The sequence below is a fragment of the Pygocentrus nattereri genome, chromosome 19 (assembly GCF_015220715.1).
Source record: "Pygocentrus nattereri isolate fPygNat1 chromosome 19, fPygNat1.pri, whole genome shotgun sequence".
NCBI lineage: Eukaryota > Metazoa > Chordata > Actinopteri > Characiformes > Serrasalmidae > Pygocentrus > Pygocentrus nattereri.
Window position 1 is genome coordinate 31,988,739 of NC_051229.1, and position 23,067 is coordinate 32,011,805.

At 38.9% G+C, this 23,067-nt stretch overlaps 1 protein-coding gene across 2 annotated transcripts in view; it reads left to right on the top strand.

Moving 5' to 3' along the window:
• The window catches only part of plcd1b (phospholipase C, delta 1b), a 37,476-nt gene extending 16,106 nt beyond the window's left edge, over nucleotides 1-21,370 (top strand). For both annotated transcript variants that reach the window (XM_037531066.1, XM_017711374.2), the window contains exons 5-15: nucleotides 2,397-2,625; nucleotides 3,562-3,763; nucleotides 4,221-4,365; nucleotides 5,705-5,857; nucleotides 9,716-9,868; nucleotides 11,744-11,903; nucleotides 12,118-12,234; nucleotides 12,422-12,600; nucleotides 14,829-14,961; nucleotides 18,216-18,365; nucleotides 19,594-21,370. In XM_037531066.1, coding sequence (XP_037386963.1) covers nucleotides 2,397-2,625; nucleotides 3,562-3,763; nucleotides 4,221-4,365; nucleotides 5,705-5,857; nucleotides 9,716-9,868; nucleotides 11,744-11,903; nucleotides 12,118-12,234; nucleotides 12,422-12,600; nucleotides 14,829-14,961; nucleotides 18,216-18,365; nucleotides 19,594-19,685 — 1,713 coding nt within the window. In that variant the 3' untranslated portion in view covers nucleotides 19,686-21,370. The remainder of the gene's footprint in view (nucleotides 1-2,396; nucleotides 2,626-3,561; nucleotides 3,764-4,220; nucleotides 4,366-5,704; nucleotides 5,858-9,715; nucleotides 9,869-11,743; nucleotides 11,904-12,117; nucleotides 12,235-12,421; nucleotides 12,601-14,828; nucleotides 14,962-18,215; nucleotides 18,366-19,593) is intronic.
• Nucleotides 21,371-23,067: the final 1,697 nt, after the last annotated feature.

Consider the following 23,067-nt stretch of genomic DNA (forward strand, 5'->3'; position numbering starts at 1 on the left):
ACCGCGTGTCTTTACTCCTTGAGTGTGTTTACATTCACTCAGTAATCTGATCATAATCAGTTTTCTGCAGTTATCTGATTATTCAAATGGTCATGTAAACAACACACTCTGATTTCTTAGATCGGAATCAGGTCTAGAAATCCAGTTAAGAAATTCGATAGGGAGAGCAGGATTTTAGCTCAGTAATCAGATTTCTCCTTGCATGTGAACTCTTACTCTGATTTCGTTCAGATTTGTGCATGTGTAGAAACAGACCGCTGTACCGGAAATAAGCAAGCAGCGTTAACATTAGATGCATATCGCTGCTGTCGGAAGAAAACCTTGTATCTCCAAAATAGGAACTTTACAGGAGAAGGAAAAAACATACTTTACTTTTAATGTAAGTCAATGGAACCAGAATTTTTCCCATGTCATTTTGGGTGATTTCTTTTAGGCCATTCATCATAACATTTACAAACAATGTAAAGACCAACAGATACTTTCAAATGATGTCAAAAACTAAAAAATGCCAAAAGTGGAGATGCAAGGTTTTCTTCCGACAGCAACGATATGTTCATATTTATGGGTAAAGTGGTGCGATGTTTTTAAAAGAAAGCCGCAGAATGAAGTTTGAGTTTTACAGTACGTTTGTGTTACGTCTTGTTCTGTGAGTCTGTCAGCCAGTTGCAAAGCAGAAATCTTATTATTGTCTGAAATCATGTAGGTGGCACAGCGGGCAGCACTGTCACCTTGCCTGGGTTTGATTCCCGGCCAGGTGACCAGGGCCCTTTCTGTGGGAAGTTCGCGTGTGGGTTTCCTACGGGTGCTTCAGTTCCCTCTTACTGTCCAAATTATATGTTTGTGTATTGCATTATTTCAAACAATAAAAATTTATAAACAGGTGACAAGTGACTTGAAATTTACACAAAGAAAGCCACATTTGAACTTACTTCACCTCGTAACTTTTGGTTTAAAAGCTGTGAGTTTGAGAATTCGAGAGTTATCTGGTAACAAAAAGTGTTGAATTCTGTGAATCCTGTTTACAGGTTTACTCGGTTAAATCTATAGAATAAGCATAAAACGCTCGCTGTTTTCGACACTTCCTGCGTGCTATAGCTGCGCTTTAAGCTCTCGACTACGTGACTCGGAAAGACGCTTCTTGTCCGGCGTGCAGTAGCCTTTAGATGGCTGCAGTAGTCTATCTGTGCTTCCTTTTTTATCTAAACAGAAAAACCCTGACCACAAGTCAAGCATTACACTGCCCTCTAGTGGAGCATAGAGTCCTGACATCAAATGATTGCTAAACATGAGAACATACAACATCAGCAAACAGATAAACTCAGTGTTTTACATTTTTATGACTATTTGAAATTCAGACTGATCACTAATGTAGATGTTGGTCACAAGCTTCGCATGTCCATCTTCAGTCTAGAATGGCCAAATATAGCTTCCGAGTAGCGTAACTGTCTGTGTGTTTGTGAGTTCGATCCTTGGTGATGCTGACAGTTCAAGAGAACATAATTGGCCTCTTTCTCCATTTGTGGGTGGGTAGAATGGCTCTCCCTCTCCACCCATCACCTAGAGCGATGCTGGCCAGTCTGGGTGTCTGTTGGCTAACAACAGCATTCGCCTAGTACGTGAAGTTGTCCAGTGATGTTGCGTTAGCAGCAGTTCTAAAAGATGTGGTGACTGGCGTAATGTGACTTGGAGGAAGCGTGTGCTAATCCTTCACCCTCCTAGCACTGGTGGCATTGTTTCATTGGGGGGTGATCTTGCTAGTGGGACCTAGAAACTGGGGGAAAAGATGGCAAAAATATTCCAGCATGTTCAAGAAATGTTTTTGCATGTTAGTTTCAGTTCTGTGCTCTTGCATTTATTGTACGTGGTTCGTTTTGCTGTGGACTTTGTTGTAGAGGGTGGAGCAAGAACCACCCTGATGGTGTGCGTATATGTGAGTGAGAGAAGAAAAGTGAGCTGGGCTAGAGAGCGAGCTGTTAGAGAAAATCTCTGCTTATGTACAGCGTGGTTGAGGCTGACAACCGCTCTAAAATAAAACACGACGATTTGGGTGAGTGCAGTGTCTCTTTACATTTTTACCCAATTTTCTCCCCAATTTAGTCGTTTCCAATTCCACCCACTAGTTAGGACTCCCCCAATCACACGATGCTACCAAGGTTAGAAGGGTGAGGCTGGCACAGGCTTCCTCCGAGAGTGTCTCTCTTAACAGCGGTGAGCGCTACAGTATCTTAATGCGCACCTTTCTTAAGTGTTAGCAGTTATTAGCATTATTATTATTTTTTTTTTCTCGTTTTTAACCGTTTTGACATTTATAGGCCAAATTGATGACCTCACTCTTATTTCTGCAGTGCTTTTGTGCAGTCGGAGCTGCTCATGTTTGTGTGTCTTTGTCCCTGCAGAAATGTGACCAGTCCAAATGTGGTTCTCTGGAGGGAGAGGAAATTCAGCATTTCTATGAGATCCTGACCCAGAGGGAAGAGATTGATGTGATTTATGGAGCGTATGCGAAGACAGAGGGAATGTTGAGTGCTGCCAACCTGCTGGACTTCCTGCAGAAGGAGCAGAAAGAGCAGGTGGATCTGTCTTACGCCGCTCAGCTCATCGAGAAATACGAAGTGGATGAAACAGGTCACTATTCACTTTCAGTAATGTGTCCTCATTTTAAAGCCTCTGGCTGACCTGAAAGCTGTGTGTCCAAAAGTTTGCAAACACCTGCTTATCCAGTGTTTCTTCTGAAATCGACAGTGTTAATAGTAACAGCATCTGCTCTTCTGAGAAGGCTTTACACTAGATGCTGGAACATTTACTGTGATGATTTGATTGCGTTAAGTCACAAGAGCATTAGTCAGGTCAGGTACTAATGTTGGATGGTCAGTTCTGGATCATCTGGATGGAGCTTCATCACTCCACAGAATGTAGTTGCATTGCTCCACAGCCCAATTCTGGGGACTTTATACCCCTCTAGCTGGCATTTGGCATTGGGCCTGGAGACCTTAGGCTCATGTGTTGCTGCTCCAGAGAACCCCATTCTATTGATAACGCTTTTCTCTGGAGATTATACAAGTTGTATGTGAGAAACTGAACACCTGTGTCAGCAATGAGTGCACTTTAAAGTAGCTGTGTTCACTGATTAGAAGGGTGTGGATACTTTTGGACATATAGGGTACAAAATTGAGAGACCACCCTTTTGTTTACTGAATATTCATCAGGAAAAAAGCCAAAAACATATATTTAACAGGAAACATCACCGAAGCCAGTATTTAATGCGTCCACCAATTGCCTTTATTACAGATTTTAGATGTGAAGCAAGAGTAGAACTTGATTTGCTCCTTTTTCTCAAAGATGAAAACTTTAAGTGCTGTTTATCTGCTGGACAGTTTTGGTGGTCTACCAGTTCAGACATTATTCTCTATATCTTAGTGTAATAACTGTGAATGTTTAAAAAGATATATCAGTGTCTTATACTCTGACAGGCTGGTTGTAGTTCTTTGGCCAACATTTAAACCGATAGGTCAGGCCGAGGCTTTGCACACGTATTTATTTGTCTTGACTCCACCTTGACAGCCAAAGCAAAGCAGCAGATGACGAAGGATGGCTTTCTGATGTACCTGCACCAGCCTGAGGGTCTGATCATGAACCCAGCCCATAAACGTGTATACCAGGATATGCAACAGCCATTAAACCACTACTTTATCTCCTCCTCTCATAACACCTACTTGATGGAGGACCAGCTCAAAGGCCCCAGCAGCACTGAAGCCTATATACGGTACGCTTATACTTACAGGCCGATTCCACAAGTTTTCCAAAATTTCTGCATAGTTTGATCATCGTGATGTAAAGAAGGCAATTCTTGCCTTCATTGATGTGAAATGATTCAATTAAACTTACCGACTCTGATTTCTGAACAGTGGTGGTAATAGGGGGCAGCATCATTGGGCAGAGAGCACACCCTGGACATGTTGCCTACTTGTAGTACTTATATAAACCAGAAATATATAAGGAAAAAATAAAGTAAAATAATATATACATATATGTACTGTATGTATGTGTGTCTGTGCATATATGTGTAGAATATTGTTTTGTATGTATGTGTATATATATATTGAATTGAATATATAATTTAAATTTACAGAATTGCATAGAAACACCTGTTAACTCAAATAAATGGGTTTTCTGTTTGTTTCTTTTCATGTCATGCCTGAGCTGTTATGTCCTCCTAACAGAGCCTTGATGAAGAGTTGCCGCTGTGTGGAGCTGGACATCTGGGACGGTTCTGATGGGGAGCCAGTTATATACCACGGCTACACTCTCACCTCCAAGATCCTCTTCAAAGATGCCATCAAAGCCATCAAGGAGTATGCCTTTAAGGTAGTTCTTCTCTTAAGTCAGGAACTTTTCTACCATGCATTTAAGTAGATGGAGAAATGGAGAGGTTAGACTATGATTTGGTTAAATGTAATTATACACACTCACTGGTCAATTTATTATGAAAACCTTCTTGTTTCTATATTCATCGTCCATTTTATTAGCTCTGCTTACTATATAGGAGCACTTTGTAGTTGTACAGTTACAGACTGTAGTCCGTCTGTTTCTCTGATACTTTGTTACCCCCTTTTAAAGCAGTGCTGCTAGAGTTTCCACTCACTGTCCACAGGACACTCCTACCTTGTTGGTCCACCTTGTAGATATGAAGTTAGAGACGATAGCTCATCTGTTGCTGCACAGTTTGTGTTGATGATCCTCTAGTCCTTTTTCAGTGGTCACAGGACAATTTGCACATTCTGTGTGTGTATATATATATATACATATATATATATATATATATATATATATATATATATATATATATATATATATATATATATATATATATATATATATATATATATATACACATACATACACATACATACACACACACACACACACACACACACACACACAGGAAGGGGCCATCCCCAAACTGTTCCCACAAAGTTGGGAGCATGAAATTGTCTTTTGATCTGCATTTAAAGTTCCTTTCACTAGAGCTAAGAGGCTGAGCCCAACTCCTGAAAAATAACCCCACACCATAATCCCCCCTCCATCAAACTTTACACCACTGCATTCAGCGCTTTGCATTGCGCTTGGTGATGTAAAGCTTGGATGCAGCTGCTTGGCCATGGAAACCTATTCATTGAAGCTCTCAACGCTGTTCTTGAGCTAATCTGGAGGCCACATGTAGTTTGGAGATCTGTAGCGATTGACTCAGAAAGTCGGTGACCTCTGCGCACTATGAGCCTCAGCATCTGCTGACTCCGCTCTGTCATTTTACGTGGCCGACCACTTCGTTGCCGAGTTTCTCTCATTCCCAATCGCTTCCACTTTGTTATAATCCCACTGGCAGTTGACTGTGAAATATTTAGTAGTGAGGAAATTTCATGACTGGACTTGTTGCACAGGTGGCGTCCGATCACGGTACCACGCTGGAATTCACTGAGCTCCTGAGAGTGACCCATTCTTTCACTAATGTCTGTAGAAGCAGTCTGCAGGCCTAGGGGCTTGGTTTTATACACCTGTGGCCATGGAAGTGATTGAAAAACCTGAATTCAATGATATGGATGGGTGACTGAATACTTTTGGCAATATAGTGTGTCTATATATATATATATATATATATAATATAATAGAACAGCAAGAATGAAAGACTGTTTGTGTTTCTCCTCAGACGTCAGAGTATCCAGTGATCCTGTCCTTGGAGAACCACTGTAGTGTGGAGCAGCAGAAGCTGATGGCCCACCACATGACCTCCATCCTAGGCAGTGCTCTAGTAACCAAACCCCTGGGAGATCACATGCCTACAGAGCTCCCCTCTCCAGAGGTGACTTAATGCCCAGAACACAAAGCTTTTAACCCTTAGAAGTCACTGTTCTTGCAGATGATGATTGAAGCATGTTGTAATTTTATATGGGTTGTTTCTTGCACGTAGCTCATAGAAACTCTGTTGAAAGAGCAGATTGTGAACTTTCAGGCCATTCTGTTTGAAAGCAAAAGAGCAAGTATTTGATTATGATTTAAATCCAATGAAAAGTTATTGCTGTGCATACAGCACAACAAAAGAAAGAAAAACCTTTTTTACATTATATTTTAAGAATGAAATTAAAACAGATGGATAAATTCAGAACTCGAAATTTCTGATACAGAATAGAAATTCTGTAAAAGAAATTATGACCTATATAAATAATTGTGTAATAATTAAATTATATATATATATATATATATATATATATATATATATATATATATATATATATATATATATATATATATAAAATTAATATAGCAAAATAGTAACAGTTTATGTATTCTAAGAAACAGTCTGACCAAGTCTGACTAACAGCATTTACTTTGCTGATAGTGAATAAAATCTCATGACCACCACAAATTATGCAAATAAGATCATTCTAAATGATGCCTGCTGGATACCTGCATTCACATTTATTCAAATTCGTCCTTTAATGCAGTTGGCTTCAAGCCAGGAATTATCTGTTTATGTTTTCTTGCTGGCTCACTGTCAGAGAACACACGTGAACACATCATCCCAAATGTACGAGTATTAATAGCCGCAGCACAATGTCGTCTTTCTTTGTAAAAGGCTCCCAATTCTTTGTTACATGATCACAAATCACATAGCGCCCCCTTTTAAGTCGTGATGAATTTAGACAGGAGTTTAAATTAGCCTAATAGAAAACCGAAAGTTGTTAGATTTTGTAATGTAGTTCACTAAGTTTACAGCAGTAAATCAGAAACTGAGTGATACTCATTTACATTTAGCAGCTGAACATTCTCCACCAGGGGGTGCTGTTAGCACTCAAGTAGATTTTGGTGCTTTGTGAGAGTGGGGAAAATCAAATTTTGTCATTAATCCGATCAACCCTTTTACATGCACTTGAGTAATCAGATAATGGTGGAACTCCAGGTTTGTATGAGTCAGGCAGTAATCAGATCTCTGCTTTGAAACCAGCCAATAGTAGAAGACATTATGTAAACGAAACATAAAACTCAAACTCTGCGCCAACTTTTTTAAACATAGTGTGACTTTATCTTAAAATATGAACATAAATCACATGTACTTGGTTTCAGCTTACTCCAGACCTTACTCCAGTCTAAGAAATCGGTCTATGATGGTGACAAGACCATTTGAATAATCAGGTGGCTGCAGAAATCCGATTATGATCAGATTATTGAGTGCATGTAAACCCACTTGGTGTGAGGCAAATGTGTGATTATTTGAGGTTTTTTTGACGCTGATGCTTCCATTACATTTTAGCTACATTAGCCTCATAGCTCCAGTTTCAAAGAAGAAGCAAACCTTAGACACCAAAAGGCCTAACTGTTCTTTTAAAAGTTCTATGTCTGGTCATGCAGACTAAGGGAGGAAATTTTCATTGCCTCTGGTTTCTTTTCTCATCCCTGAATTCACTCTGTGGAATTTGAGGAATGTATGCAGCTGGTGTCCACTTGGAATTGCTTGGGCTCCTCAGTCTCACTGCTTGGGCTCCTCATCTCATTTCAGTGTGCAACAGCGCAATCTGTGTAGAATTATTACAGTCATTTTAGGGAGTGTAACAATTCACAAAATTTCTAATTCAGTTCTATACAGTACAGTAACGCCTCAATTCTGTACATTTTTTATTATATTAGCATGTTTATGTTTCTGCTTCCAGTTGATTTAGATAATTCAAATGGAATAATTTGTAATAATGAGTTTACCCTGAGCTAATATGTCAGCCCTGAGGTAATACACATTTATGGGGAGTGTCCTGTTCTTCCCTGCTCTCGATATTGAAGTAAATCGTACTTTCAGAGTAAGTCGCCTTTATTGTGAGCTTGCTTTGTTTAAATTTTACTATACTTTATGCAGTATCATTCATAGTAAAATAAGTATTTGCTCCAGTCTAATATATGTATCAACTGGTGATTGTATGTATTAAAATTATAGGCCCATATCATGAGTTTTCCTGACTGTTTTGAAAGTGTTTAATGTAGTATATAAATGTAGAACAGCCAATCAGAACATAGCTAATTTACATATATAAATCTTAAAAGGCACAGCCTGTTTAGTTGAAAGAGATAAAGTGTGGTTGGAAAATTGGTTGTAAAAGTAATTTTGACTACTTTTGGTACATAAAACTGCACAAACATAATAAACGAAACTGATAAATAAAGAAAGGTGTAACAAATTAAGAATAGAAGGAAAATGTAGAATATGCACCCTTTCAATTAAACTGTATGTAACATTATATTGTTATTTTTCTAGCTGTTTTGCTATACTTTTCAATTGTAATTACATAATTATAATTAATTCATTACAGTTGAAATTCAGCATCAGTGGGTTTAAGTCTGCACTTCTGACTTTTTCTGGTGTAGGTGGAAAAAGTGGAAATATATATATATATATAATTTTTTTTTTTTTTTTTTTTTTTTTTTTTTTTTTGCCAAACAAGATTGTGCACAACGTTTTTATCAGATTTCAGTTAGTAAAATAGAAGCAAAATATTTCTGCCTCTACTTACACACGCAAATGTAGTCTTGATAGAAATTTAGAAACCAACATTCTAGTTGAATTCTAATCCTAGTGAACTTTGGCTGACTATTCAAATTAAACTACTTTTCATTCTTAGCTGCATACTGTTTGTTATCAACAGCGATAACTCAAAGATTCTCAGGGTTAATGGTGATGGTAAAAATGAAAAGTTGAAATATGTGAACACCTCCTCTACAGAGAGCTGTGTGAATGTATTGTTTTGGGGATTCCTCTCTGGTGGAAATGTGTAATTGTGTGCAATGTACGGAAAAACATTGTTACGTGGGTTGTGCTTCGGGCCCCTTGCCAGAGAGAATGAATCTGGTGATTGGAAAGAGAATTCTTTCTCTTTTAGTGTTGAAAGAGAATTCGAAGGGAACTTGGTCAGTGCTTGGTAAAGGACGTGTCTTCCAAAGCTACGAGTGAATCATCTATTATTGTCATTATATCTTAATCCGTCCTAAACATCAAGCTGGACCTTCTTTTCAGCCTGTGCCTGTAGCGTTAATACATAAAGATGCATGGCATCATCCAAAAAACTCCCAGCCTGACACCTCTGATGTTTAAATGAGTACTTCAAGGCAGTGCAACACAATGGTTTGGACAGACTACAGTTTATTTTTAATATTTTAATACATCAACAAACAAACAGTAATTGTGCATTAAATTGTGCAGAATTGTGTTCTCTGTATAGGATGTGTTGACTTTGTCAAAATCTTCAAAACATGCCATTAGACTAGGGCCGTCTGACCTTTTGCACATGATGGTAACAGCATTTCATAACCATCTGGTGGTTGAGCTCATCCTGAAATGACACACTGGTGCCTATAATGACCGTGGAGTTGTTTTGCAGGGAACTGGGTAATTGTAGCTGACCTATTGTTTTGTTCTATTCACCTCGGTGAAGGTGTGCCTTCAGTTTCTGACCTACTTCAACAATGCTGTAGAGTGATCTCCTCTGGGGGATTGCCTCAGACTCTTCGGCTGTTTAAAGCAATATTTAACCAAATATTACAATACTAGCAATCGGCAATCAGTCAGATCCCGTTTAGCATATTAATCTTCACATGCTGAAAACTTCTGTATGCCAGCCTAGCTAGCAGCCTCTATTTAAATTTAAATTGAACACATTACCTTTCAAATCTCTCTCAGGACTTGAAGCGCCGGTTTCTGATCAAAGGGAAGCGGCTGAACAAGCTGGAGGCCTCGCTCTCAGACCAGGCCTCTGCCGAGGAGGAGGAGTCTGTGACGGAGGAAGAGGACTGTCGCGATGATGAAGAGGAGAGTGAGAAGAACTTGTCGGGGGTACGCTGAAATTGTCCTTGCAGTGGTTCAGTTCAGTCCCAGTTCTTTCGGAAGATTATCCAGTGAGTTGTAGGATTGTGGAATTCGTGTCGAAATTTAAACTGTCCAAGGTGAACATGCTTCATGAAACAGGCCACTGGTCTGCATTATAGCCAGTTCTGATGTTCTAAATTGAAGTTGCCACCGTCATATCGATATATTGGGTAACGCTTTATTTGGATAGACCACTTTAGATGCTTTGTTGATACTTCTTTTACTTTCAAGCTACATAACTACATATCTACTAAATTGACCATAATCCTCTTTAACTCTAAACTTGGCTCTAATCCAATCTCCAACCTTAACCTCAACCTAAAACCTAAACCCAACCCTCACCCTAGTCCTAGACCCTAACCCTGGTCCAAATCCTAACCCTAACCCCACCATTGTTTAGAATCAATAGAGAGTTTAACAAGTTGAAAATCTGTAGATAATCTATAGGGGACTATAGTGGACTATATCCAAAGAAAGTGAGACTGAAAGTGGTGACCACAAACCTAAAAAACTCCACTGCACAGCTTTCAGAACTGTACAAAAACTGGTTTGGTTAGCCTACCTTGAATGATTGATTAACTAAGCTTTTTAAAAATACAATAATGTAAAAAAAAGTACAATAATGATGGACAGACCGATGGTAGAATGGTAGACTGACCGATGACAGGGCACTAATGTGGCTTAACCGCTTATAAATGGCCAGGACCCACTGGCAGAGCCACTAAGTGGCGGTTCTGGATGCCTAAAACAAATAACTTGCTCTGTAGGAATGTTATTAGCTGTTGAGGTGCAGCTCTATTTGGTTGTGGGGTCTGCAGTTCATTATATGTATGTATCTATCCATTTATCTGTGTGTGTGTGTGTGTATGTATGTATATATAAAAATATAAATGTAGAGTTCAGTAAGATTGAGATATAACTTTATAGTTTACATTTGTTGCTTATTTTTATATGGATTTCACTTTTGTTTATATTGTGTTTTAATTATTTCATGTCCTCTAAGAAAACGTAGACTTGCGCCAGTTATCTCTTCAACAAGCACTGTTTTAGAGACAGTTGTGAAAAATTTTTTTGGGAATACTTTTTTTAATTTATTGTAGTTCTGTCAGCATTTCTTTACTGATTCTGTACTGAAAATGTATCATGCAAAGCAACGGTTCTATTCATCATTCATTCAATAGTTACACGCAATGCAAAAGCAGCAGGCATTTATATACACAAATATATACGCAGTGTATATATAAGCATTTATATGCAATAATATGTCCCATATGTATTACACAGTAGTTTCCAGTCAAAAGAACCACAGAAGATTCATATTTCAGGGGATATTTCTGAGGAGATTATATATAAGACAATCAACTTGAATAAGGAAGCAAGAAAGTACAACCAATTTCTAAGACTGAACTTTGGAGGTGTGGAAAAAATATCTCGGCAGAATTCTTTTAAAAACTGTAAGCAGTTCTGCTGAAAAGGATTGATGCTGTAATTGCTGTAATTTAGTGGACACTAAATACGGAAAAATATGATTATTGCATTTAGTTGCTGAGGCTTATGTGTCGAATATGTGTAATATAAATTTTTTCTATCATATCATGAAATTGGCATATCAACACACCCCTAAATGTATGCATAGTGTTTACCAAGCCGGTCCTCAGGGTCTCCCAGTCAGTCCTTCAACCAGACTACCATTACTTAGGGATGAAGAAAAACATGGACTGTCTTGGTGACCCTAAGGACAATGTTGGGAAACACTGATGTATACAGTTTACTCACTTTGTGCTTCTGACTCCAAAGAGCATTAATTTTGTGTAATTAATTTTGAACTATTTATGGCTATAGAAATCAAAGACCCTGAAGCTAGCCAAAGAGCTCTCGGACATAGTCATCTACTGCAAAAGCGTCAAGTTCCAAGGATTTGAACACGCGCAGACCCACCAGGCCTTTTACGAGATGTGCTCTTTTAAAGAGGGGGATGCGTTCAAGTTTGCAGAGAAGTCTGGTAAGATACAGTTGCTGAAAGATAAGATGCCTAAAACAGTATCAGTTACTGTTTCATTCACATACAGAGATGCACAGTTCAAAAGTATGAGCACCCCTGGTCAAATTGCACATTTGCCATATTTAAGTGTATTCTCATCACAAAGCATGTGGATTTCCAAGCTTTTGTGTACGATTGTAGATTCGCTGTGCATAACCAGTCGACTGTTTTGCAGCATTTGAGTACATTCACCATAACGTGGACAAGCTGAGCAGAATTTACCCATCTGCATTCAGAACCGATTCCTCCAACTATGACCCGGTGCCTCTGTGGAACGCAGGCTGCCAGATAGGTGAGATTCAAATGTACTGATAATACAATAATAACAATTACAAAAACAAAGAGGGAATTTTCATTGCCTAATCCTGTGTAGTCTGAAACATACTATATTTATCTTTAAATAATATACAGTATTTGTTTCATCACACGCCTGTCAGGTGTCTTTAATATCATTGTGTGTTGTGTACACTTTCCTTCAGTGGCCCTCAACTTTCAGACGCCAGGCCCAGAAATGGATCTAAACCAAGGCCTGTTTGGCCAGAATGGGCTGTGTGGCTACGTCCTGAAGCCATCCTACCTCAGAGATAAGGCATCAGAGTTCGACCCCATCACTCTGACCAGAGGACCATGGCTCAAACATAAGGAGCTTCATGTGATGGTGAGCAAGTCAAATTTAAATGGGCACAGTTTTCCCTTTATCCCAAATGTAGTTGGTCAGGCAAGACATGTTTGCTGTCCTAAGCTGGCGTCATTGGTAGAGCTATGAGGCTAATGTTGCTGACAAGTAATGAAAACTTAAAGCTTCTTGTTATCACACATTTGCTTCATAGAGTTTCGTAGAGTTGTTTGGTAATTTCAAATAGACTTGCTGATGTGGTTCCTACCAATGTATGTCATATTGGTATCTTAAAAAGGGAAAAGTGGACCAAATCAGGCAAAAAATGTACAATTGCGCAATGCACTTTCGTCAATTTCTATAGACAACATTTTCATATACTGTCTGAAACCTCAATGGCAAGTCTATTTGAGATTACCTCAAAGAGAATTCCACTTATTTGTTAAACTTTTTGCATAATTTAGTCATTTATATGTAAATAAAGCACTGCTGTTGGAGCCAAAGTTCATATCTAGAAGGCTGCACAATATTTTGTGGCATGGGACCAACATTCTGTCTTGCATGGGAGAGTGGGCAGGAAACCAGCCCACTGCAGGCAGGAGCAGCCGAAGCACGCAGGAAGAGAAATCCTGCAAATAAAATGTATAGACTACAGTAGAGCAATCACAAAATCATATCTACAAGCAATATCTAAAGAGTTGCGAAGCAGCTACATAGCAACGGCATACAACAGCATACAAATTCTTGTAGCTTACAGAGATGATGGAGCCTTCAGTCCAACGGCCTGAGCTGCCCAGCAAAACACAAAAAATAACCGCTCTGTGGTGTAATTCCTGCTTTACTTTACTGGGAATAAATGTTGTTTGGTGAAGTTGCATCACAGTGAGCCTGATGACTGCCTCGTTATTTTCAGCAGAGAATAATGTATTTATGAATAGACTGTGTCAAGTATAGGATGTCAGGTCGGAATGTCAGGCGGGAGCGGGACAATATGTTTTGGTTGTGGGCAGGAGTGGGATAAATGATTCCAATTTTCTGTGGGAGTGGGCGGGAGCAGGACTGAGGGGAAAAAAAGTCGTACTTTCTCCAAGTAAGGGCCGCTTCTTTTGGTCCATCCATCATGAAATTTACACACTATGTAAAGGACATCAGGCAGATTTTTTTAGAGGTTTTGTTTTGATGGCAGCAAAAGTAATTTAGAGTGGTTTGATGTAAAATAGTTGATTGTAGAGAAACTTAGGAAGTCTGATTTTTTTGCTGTGACGGTGATAGGAACCAGGGGTTGGCAGTCCAAATATATCTGCTTTACATTATGATCCAAAAGTGAAACTATGTCAATAGAGTTTTTTAAGTAGTGTTAATAATGATAAAATAGTGGTAATGTGAAACAAACCTGCTCTTTGGGATTATTCTGTCTTGCAATGCCAAAACCTCTTCACCCTCCACATTTAAGGCCACAACCTTATCACAAAACTATCATGTCCCAGGCACGAGGCAGTGTATTCATGAACACTTAATGTCATAACTTTGTGGGTGGGAGCTTTTGGAGGCACACATCTGTTTCCTAACCACCACTCTGAAAAATTCTTCTCTAGAACGGAATATTTCACAGCCAGCCACTCTGAAAGACTGTTTACGTCTTAACCATTTAATTATGCAGACATCAGAAAAATGAGTGAACACTTTGGCAGCTCAACCAGGGTTCTACAACCAACATGTGAGCTGCTTTTTGTGAGTACACAGGATTAACTAGTGACATAGATCTCGTGCTGGAATGTTAATTATGTAATGTGTCTGAACTGTTGCCTATTTATTTGCCCCTGCCCAACCAATACCCCCCCCCTCTCCACCCAGTCCAATTGTATGCAATAAATTGAGTACTGAGGGTTGTGGTTCAGGTTTTAATTACAATGCCTTTGAAATGTAATAACTTTTTTCTTTTTTCTTTTTTTTTAACTCCTCAAAAGCTGCTCATCAGTAAGAGCTACTACTTGGAGACCTGTGCACTAGAGTTGAAGCTTATGAATGTTTTCTGAGGAGGTTAGCCTTATGAAATCATGGTTTGTTTATATGTTATTGTTCCAGCTTGCTCAAAGCTCCATATACCAAGGAGCACATTTCACGTTGTTTCGTTCAGATTGCTTCATCCTAGCGAGACTTATTGCAGAATATTCGGGGCCTCTTTAGAGTGAATCTCCCTGTAGTTTGAGAATACTCTGATCTGTATTTGAAATATATGAAACGTACTACAGTATCTTGTTATGTTGTAGGTGATCTCAGCCCAGCAGTTACCCAAAGTGAGCCAGAAAATGGCTTCTGTAGTGGACCCTCTGGTGCGAGTGGAGATCCATGGAGTGCCAGCAGATGAAACTGAGAAAGAAACGCGACACATTCAGAACAATGGTACTGTACCTTTTCACCACCACTTCTTTGAGTGCCTAGACAGTAATGAACACTGCCTGATATGGCTCACATGTTATAGTACAAGTTAGAACAGACAAAGTAGTTATTATACTTTACTGATTCCTTAAAATGAAATTATGATCCTTACATGAAGTGAAAATAGGTTATATGGGTTGAAATCTGGTCTGACAAGTTGGCAATATCAGGCCCAGAGTCAAGCAATGTAAATGCAGAACTAATGAAAGACTAACAGAGTTCACCTACAATTAGCATTCTTTTTGTCATAATAGCAAATGCTTTATATACAAATATTAAAATTCACTCGTAAATAATACACTTTTTAAACAAAACAAAACAAAAAAATCACCATAAATTACTAGCTAGGGGCAGTCGTGGGCTGGAGGTTAGGGATCTGGCCCTGTGACCGGAAAGTCGCTGGTTCGATCCCCAGAGCCGACAGTCCATGACTGAGGTGTCCTTGAGCAAGACACCTAACCCCCAACTGCTCCCCGGGCGACGTGGATAGAGCTGCCCACCGCTCCAGGCAAGTGTGCCCACTGCCCCCTAGTGTGTGTATTCATTAGTGTGTATGTGGTGTTTTACTTCATGGATGGGTTAAATGCGGAGGTGGAATTTCCCCGTTTGTGGGATTATGGGATTGTGGGAAGTATCACTTACTCACTTAGCTACTATAGTGATTTATTGGACTACATTAACAGCAACTGTAACATAATTTTAAAATTAATGCAGCTCATTTGCCTGTGACTTACTGTAAATTTGCATATGAGTAGCTCAACTTTCAGAAATAAGCGACTATTAATAGCTGGTATGTTACATGTTCATGTTAAAAACAATTGCATTTGTAAAACAGAGTCAAGGCTTCTGTCTTTTTATCATTACTGAATATAACTTATTAGAACAACAATGTATTTTGGGGTTTATTTGAGTTTTAAATATATTAGAATAGTAGCAAATATGTGGCTCAGCCTTTCTGAATGAAACAACATGTTAACGGAATATAATCGTGTAATGTTGATGTAAATAAAAGTTACTGAATACAGCTGTTAGTCCAGGGATTCAGCTAAGCACTTATTCAAAGTGCTAGGCATTGTTTAGCTAAAACTTGGCATGTGTGTCCACTTCAGCATCCAGTCTGTCTTATCAAAAGTACGAGGAACGTCAGGATTTTACAGCCATTACCTACACCTCCTTGTATCTACACTCTGTCCATTTTATCAGCTCCACTTATCATATAGGAGAACTTTGTAGTTCTACATTTACAGATTGTAGTCCATCTGTTTCTTACTTTATCCCCTTTTACCTTGTTCTTCAATGATAAGGACCCCCACAGGACCACCACAGAGCAGGTATTATTTAGTTGGTGGAATATTCTCAGCACTGCAGTGACACTGACATGGTGGTGGTGTGTTAGTGTGTTTTGTGCTGGTACGAGTGGATCAGACACTGCAGTGCTGTTGATGGTTTTTAAACACTGTGTCCACACACTGTCCACTCCTACCTTGTTGATCCACCTTGTAGATGTAAAGTCAGAGACGGTAGTTCACCTGTTGCTTTACAGGTCCTTCATCAGTGGTCAGAGGACGCTGCCCACAGGACACTGTTGGCTGGATATTTTTGGTGGGTGGACTATTCTCAGCCCTGCAGTGACAGTGAGGTGTTAAAAAGCTCCAGCAGTGCTGCTGTGTCTGATCCACTCAGACCAGCACAACACTAACACACCACCACCACGTCAGTGTCACTACAGTACTGAGAATGATCCACCCAAATGATACCTGCTCTGTGGTGGTCCTGTGGGGGTCCTGACTGTCGAAGAACCGGGCTAACAAAGTATCAGAGAAGCAGATGGACTACAGTCCATCCATCCATCCATCCATTTTCCAAGCCGATTCTCCGTCAGGGTCACGGGGGGGTGCTGGAGCCTATCCCAGCAGTCATCGGGCGGAAGGCAGGATACACCCTGGGCAGGTTGGACTACAGTCTGTAATTGTAAAACTACTAAGTGCAGCTATACAGTAAGTGGAGCTGATAAAATAGACAGTAGAAATATAGAAGCGTATTTTAATGAAGTGGCTTGTCAGTGTAGAAGGTTAGACACTGACAAAACTATGCCAACTATTACAAGCTTCAAAACCTCTTCCTGAGGAAGTACAGGCATGGCCACATAGTTTGGTTTTTCATTACTACTAATAATTCCTTTGTAATTAGTTTGAAATGAGCTGTATTTGCCTTTTCATACTTGAACTGTTTTTTAGTTTTGCGAAATAAATTTTAGGTTTAGTGACTTTAGGTTCAGGTTTTATATATTGCATCTCCTCCAGTAATGCCTCTAATATTTGCAGTGTCAACAGAAATGTTTGCATGTGACCAAGTTCCTCATTATTCTAAAAGTGAAAATGGGCCTAATACTGTTCCTTGAGGATCACCACTATTGGTGCTGACAGTTTAAACACAATGAGAAAGATCGACCATGATGCCTTTAAAAAGAAATTAATTTCAAACAAAATATAAAGGAACTACAAAAAAATTCAATCTATGTGAGAATCTAAAATACACTACTTTACTGGTGAAATTACGTTTTATTGAGTTTTTAAGTGAAAATAAAAATCCACACTTATGTACATTTGAGTGCACAATTCACTGAACTGAACATGTTGGTAAAAAAAAACATCAAAATTTGGCAAATACAAAAAGTTTTCAATATGTTAAACTCAGTAAATGAGTAGAAACTGTACACTAAATTTGTTAGAAGTACCATAAGTAGATGTACTTCCACTTTCAACAAAACATCTTGACCAGGAGTGGTCAAATGTACTTTATCATTGCTAAAATTGCCAACTTATCATTGCAGAATCATTCATCAAGAAGGTGCATTTTAGTAGATTGTTTTTTCGAGTAGTCTTAGCAGCCCTAATGTACAAAATTGTGGCTTTTTTCCAGGTGCCAATGAATGTTGCATTACAAAATAAGGTGTTTTTCTAGGTGTGTGTTAATGTCCCAAAGCTGTTATTTTACATATTCTTCTCTCATTTTGTTTAGCTAAGTGCAGGAAAGTGCCTCCGTTGCCCCTGTTTAACGTGCCTTCATAACTCTAGACTGTGCTTATGAGATGAAAATCTGAAATCCATAGCTCTGGGTCATCTTGGCACAAGCACAAGTTTTTCCCTGTGAATGGACTGATTAAAGAGAAGGACAAAAGCACAAAGTAACAAACATACTGCTTCTCTTCATGAAAGGCTTCAACCCCATGTGGAACGAGAATTTCCAGTTCGACTTGTACGTGCCTGAACTTGCGCTGGTGCGCTTTGTTGTGGAAGACTATGACGCTGTATCCAACAACGATTTCATCGGCCAGTGCACGGTCCCATTCACCAGCCTACAGAACGGTCAGTGTGCTTAACTTGGTCTCAGTCAGCCATGCTGGGGTGAGGCTGTTACGGTCTCCATTTTTCCTGAAATGATTGGAATATGTCAGCAGTGGTTGTTTTTGGTTTTTGGGGGAAGGGGTGTCACAAAATGGAATAATACATAGTTTATATAATATGGAAAAGGAACAATACATAGTGTTGCTCAAGTTGGAGTCGTCACAAAAACTGGAAGCAACTGAAATAACAGGGAACACAAATTACAGAAATAGCAAACCACAAAATAATATCATGCGTGCTAAGAGATAATGGAGTGTGGAGTATGTCTCAGTAGCATTAAAGCAACAGAAGCTCATTCTTATGGGTTGTTTCAGTTGTCAAAGCATCTTCGTTATGCTATAATCAATGAAGGTCACTTATCTTAGATAGACGTTCTTCTCAGACATTGGCCCTGGTTCATCCAAGTTGCGTACAAAATCTGAGTTTACGGTGAGCGCACACAGATTTTACCGAGAGTTTTGGTATTTTTCAGTTTCCTCTTTGCATTTATAACTCAAATTGAAAAATGTGCAGTTAAATAATCAAAATGACTCCGTAACATCAACAATATCGGCAAAAACTGTGAAAATAGAAAATGACCCTTGTGCTGAAGTGCATGCACTCATTTTTTTTACATGCACACTTATGCAAAATGTGACTACATGTCGCATTTAAAGACTTTTCCTTTATACCACTGAAACAGTAAATAACTACCTTCCAAAAATCCAAAACAAAGCTTACCTAGTACAGCAGAAGCCACTTCGAATACTGCAATGTTGTCGCTTAAGCTGCCAGTGGAAATATTCACAATATGTGGAAAAACGGGCTACAACATTTTGTTCATTTCACAGTTCATTCTTTTCAATTGTTGTAATTTTATACTTTAGAGCTAATTAAATTTTGGACAATTGGGGGCGGCGCACATCCTGCTCGATCCCAAACTCCACCGATGAGGACATCGGTGTGATGAATACTTTTCTATCAGTGGCTCAATATGGAACCGCCTGCAAGAATCAGGGCTTCATGTACATCATGTTTATATAGGAGGAGAAATTGGGGGAAAAATAAGATACTCATGCAGGCGGAAGCTGATTTATTAATCGTGCCCAAATCACTACATTTTACAGGACAGTCAAATCTGGGAAAAAAAGTCTTGTTGGAATTTTGAAGAGAAATGTGATTTGTTTCTCTTTGTTGGTTTCATCTGCAGGATACCGCCATGTGCCTCTGTTCAACGAGAATGGGGACCTCCTTTCCTCAGCTGGACTTTTTGTTCATACAATGGTTGTAAATGCTGAATAATTGAGCCATTTGCCCATCTCTGGTTCCCAATTCAGTTCACATTTTTGTTCCGTAAAGACTTGAGCCAGGCAATCAAAGGCGCTAAAAATGCTGATTACAGGCCCAGGCGTGGAAGAGCTGGAACAGAACAAAAACATGAACCTTCAAGGACTGGACTGGAGACATCTGTCTTATTCCATGCACCACTTTAGACATCAGAGACATTCTATGGCATTAACCCCTGTCAGCACATCAGCCACTGATCCAGCACCTGTCAACTGTTAACAGTGCGTTTATACTGAGCCACTGAAAATATGTATCTATTAACATTTTAATACACTGAAAGGATAGGATGAGTTAGTACACTGGTTTAATAGTCTGCAATAGAGGATAAAGTCCACTTTAATAATTTAAACCATCAAAACAAGCTATGAAGCTCAATTCCAAAAAAGTTGTAACGCTGTGAAATGTTAATGAAAAACACAATATTTGATGCTTTACCTGTTGAACTTGCCTGTAACAAGTGCGGGCAGGCTAGTCTATTTTTCTTCTTAAATCCAGAGAACGTGACTTGACAGAGAACATTATTTCCATAAAAAATTTGAAAGGTGGGCTCATTAAACCACAGCAGATTTATCCACTGTGTATTAGTCTATTTCAGATGAGCCCAGAGAAGTTGGCGGCGTTTCTGGACACTGCAGACATGTGGCTTCCACTGTGAATAGTACAGTCTTAACTTACAACAAAGAAGGGTATTTATTGACAGTAGCTTTTCAAAGGACTACTACTCCTAATCTAATCTTTGGCATATCCAGATAGTATCCAGTTTGATTTTTGATAGTCTGGACAGCCGAAAAGCACATGAAATCCGATTTTTGCAAATCCGCTCCAAACCACATTTGGAAGTGGTTTGAAATGCGATTCCAATCAGATTTTTTCAGAAGCGTCTCGGTTTTGACCCTCTGGCCACAAAGTGTCTTGTGTGTCACTCGCAACGCGTTTTTAATGCCGTGCCGTTCGAGAGTCAGTGCTGGTTTTCAGCCTTGCCATTTACGCAGATTTCACTGTATTCCCTGACCCTTTGGATAATATGCATGATAGAAGGTGATGTATCTCAAATCCTTGCAGTCACTTGTTGAGAAAAGTTCTTCTTAAATTGTTGGCTTGTATTTTTTATTTTTATTTATTTATTTTTTTGTGGCGAGCCCCAAATGCATTCTCGCTCGAGGCCTTTCCTGGAAGCCCATTTTATACTTAAGCAAATGCAAAATGTTTAAAAAAAAAAAAAAAACATTTCAGTCTTCCAAGCTTGAAATGGGCCTGTCTCAATTTTTTTTGGTAGATGTTGCAGGTAGCAGTTTCACAATGAGAAGACAGAGTGTATAATTACACAAACCAGCAAGCTTGATATGGTAAAACATTAAAATGTCTTTGTACTGTTTTAGATACAGGTTAAACCAAAATGTTAGTAATAAATGTTAAAAAGATTTTTTGTTGCATTTCACATACTGACCTACCTTTTTTTTTTAATTGATGTTTCTGTGTTAAATAACAAAAATACTGGTTATGCTATGCTTTCAGCATTAGTGTATTGCTAAGGGAATATGGGGGAATACTGGCAAAAAACTCATGTAATGCATGTCAGTGAAGTCAAAGGGAAAAGAAAACACCAATAAAAAAGCGAGTAAAAGCTGTAATCAAGACCACAAGCTGACTCTCCCTGTGTTTTGCCGAGTCGTAAACAACCCCTTTTTAAACACGGTGTCATGCAGGAAGCCCATTACTCACTGCATAGAGTTATTCTAAAATAAAAGGGTAAACCTTGTCGTAACAGTCTTCTAAAGACAGTTATATTAGGACCGTCCTCTTGGCCAGTTTGCCTTCGTATCACTTTGTAATCATTCCCAGATGTTTCCCGTTGGATTATCACACAACAAGGAAGAAAGCCATTGTGTTTTTCATTGGTAACATTAGTCTTGGCACCTCTTCAAGAATTCTCCAAGGAAAAGTGCTAGTTTCTCTCCACTGCCGCCATCTGGTGAGCTTAAGGGGTCAAATCACAGTAATAGGACGTGCATTAGTTATCAAAAGTAGAGTCAATAGAGAATGTGTACAAAAGACACGTGAGAAAACCCCACCCACACAACCATGAGAACATTATTCACCCTTTTTCTTTGCAACATAAAACCACTCCAGGTTCCATTTGTCAGCAGTTAGTAAATGACTGTGTCAGTCATATTAAGCCCACATGTATTTCTTGCTGCCACAGCACTTTTTTTTTTTTTTTTTGCTGCTTCGGGAGACAGTATGGAAAAAAACAACCATACGTTACAGACTACTTCCATAGATTTTCCAAAATTCCTACATAAATCCTCACGTAAACATTTGTGATTTGGTGTGAAATGCTCCATTCTAGAGAAACAGCAAGAATTGCTCACAGTGGTGGTGATGGGAACTAGATGGTTTTCCAGAGTTCAATGCCGTGAAAAGATACATCAAAGAATGTAATTTTACAAATACATTGCTTGATGCCTGAAACATTAAGATCATTTTGAGGTGTGTGTGTGTGTGTGTGTAAGAGGATAATGTTAGCACTTCTAAGGCAGAAGGCATTTCTACGTATTATCCAAAGAAAACTTAATTGTTCAAATTTACCACTTTTTTTTTTATCGTTATCAACATTATACAAGCCTATAAAAACTTCAATGTGTAGGCTGACCGGTCATTTGGACAGTGGACATCACCTGGACATCTCCTCACCACCACTGTAAAGAGCTGGAAAGTTGAATGGCTGCACAATTTAATCAAAACACTCAAAATTGCTACATTTACAGCTCAACAATTGAATTATTCAGAAATTTGGAAACATTGGTGGAATTCCCCTTTACAAACAAGTGTCTATGTGGGCTAAAACTAATCAATCAAATTTGACTTTCCACAGTTGACACAGTTAAGGTTGTAATTGGCAGCTGTGGCCTCAAGGGGGAGACCCACCTTTTGGAATTTTAAATCTTACACCACCCGCCCACCCAAAGCTTCTCCTTACCCCACCCGCAGCAGTCATTCATTTTTACACAGCAATTTTCTCTCCTTATCTCGTAGAACTAATTTTTTTTTGGTCACTGTGTCTGTAAGACTATATATATATATTTTTTTTTTGTTTGTTTTTTTCTCCAATGGGCTGCCCTGTGTTGTTCACTGCAGGCTGAATCACTCCTCATAGGTCAATATGTAAACTAGTTGGTTCTCATAACGTCACAGAAAGAGTGAAATTAACAGTTAAATGTTTACTACATACTTCATTAAACTCAAAGTCCAGTTATTCAAAATTTACTAAAAAAAATAATTACTTTTTTTGTATTTCGTCATCTATCTGTATTGCCTTCAATATACCAGAATCATG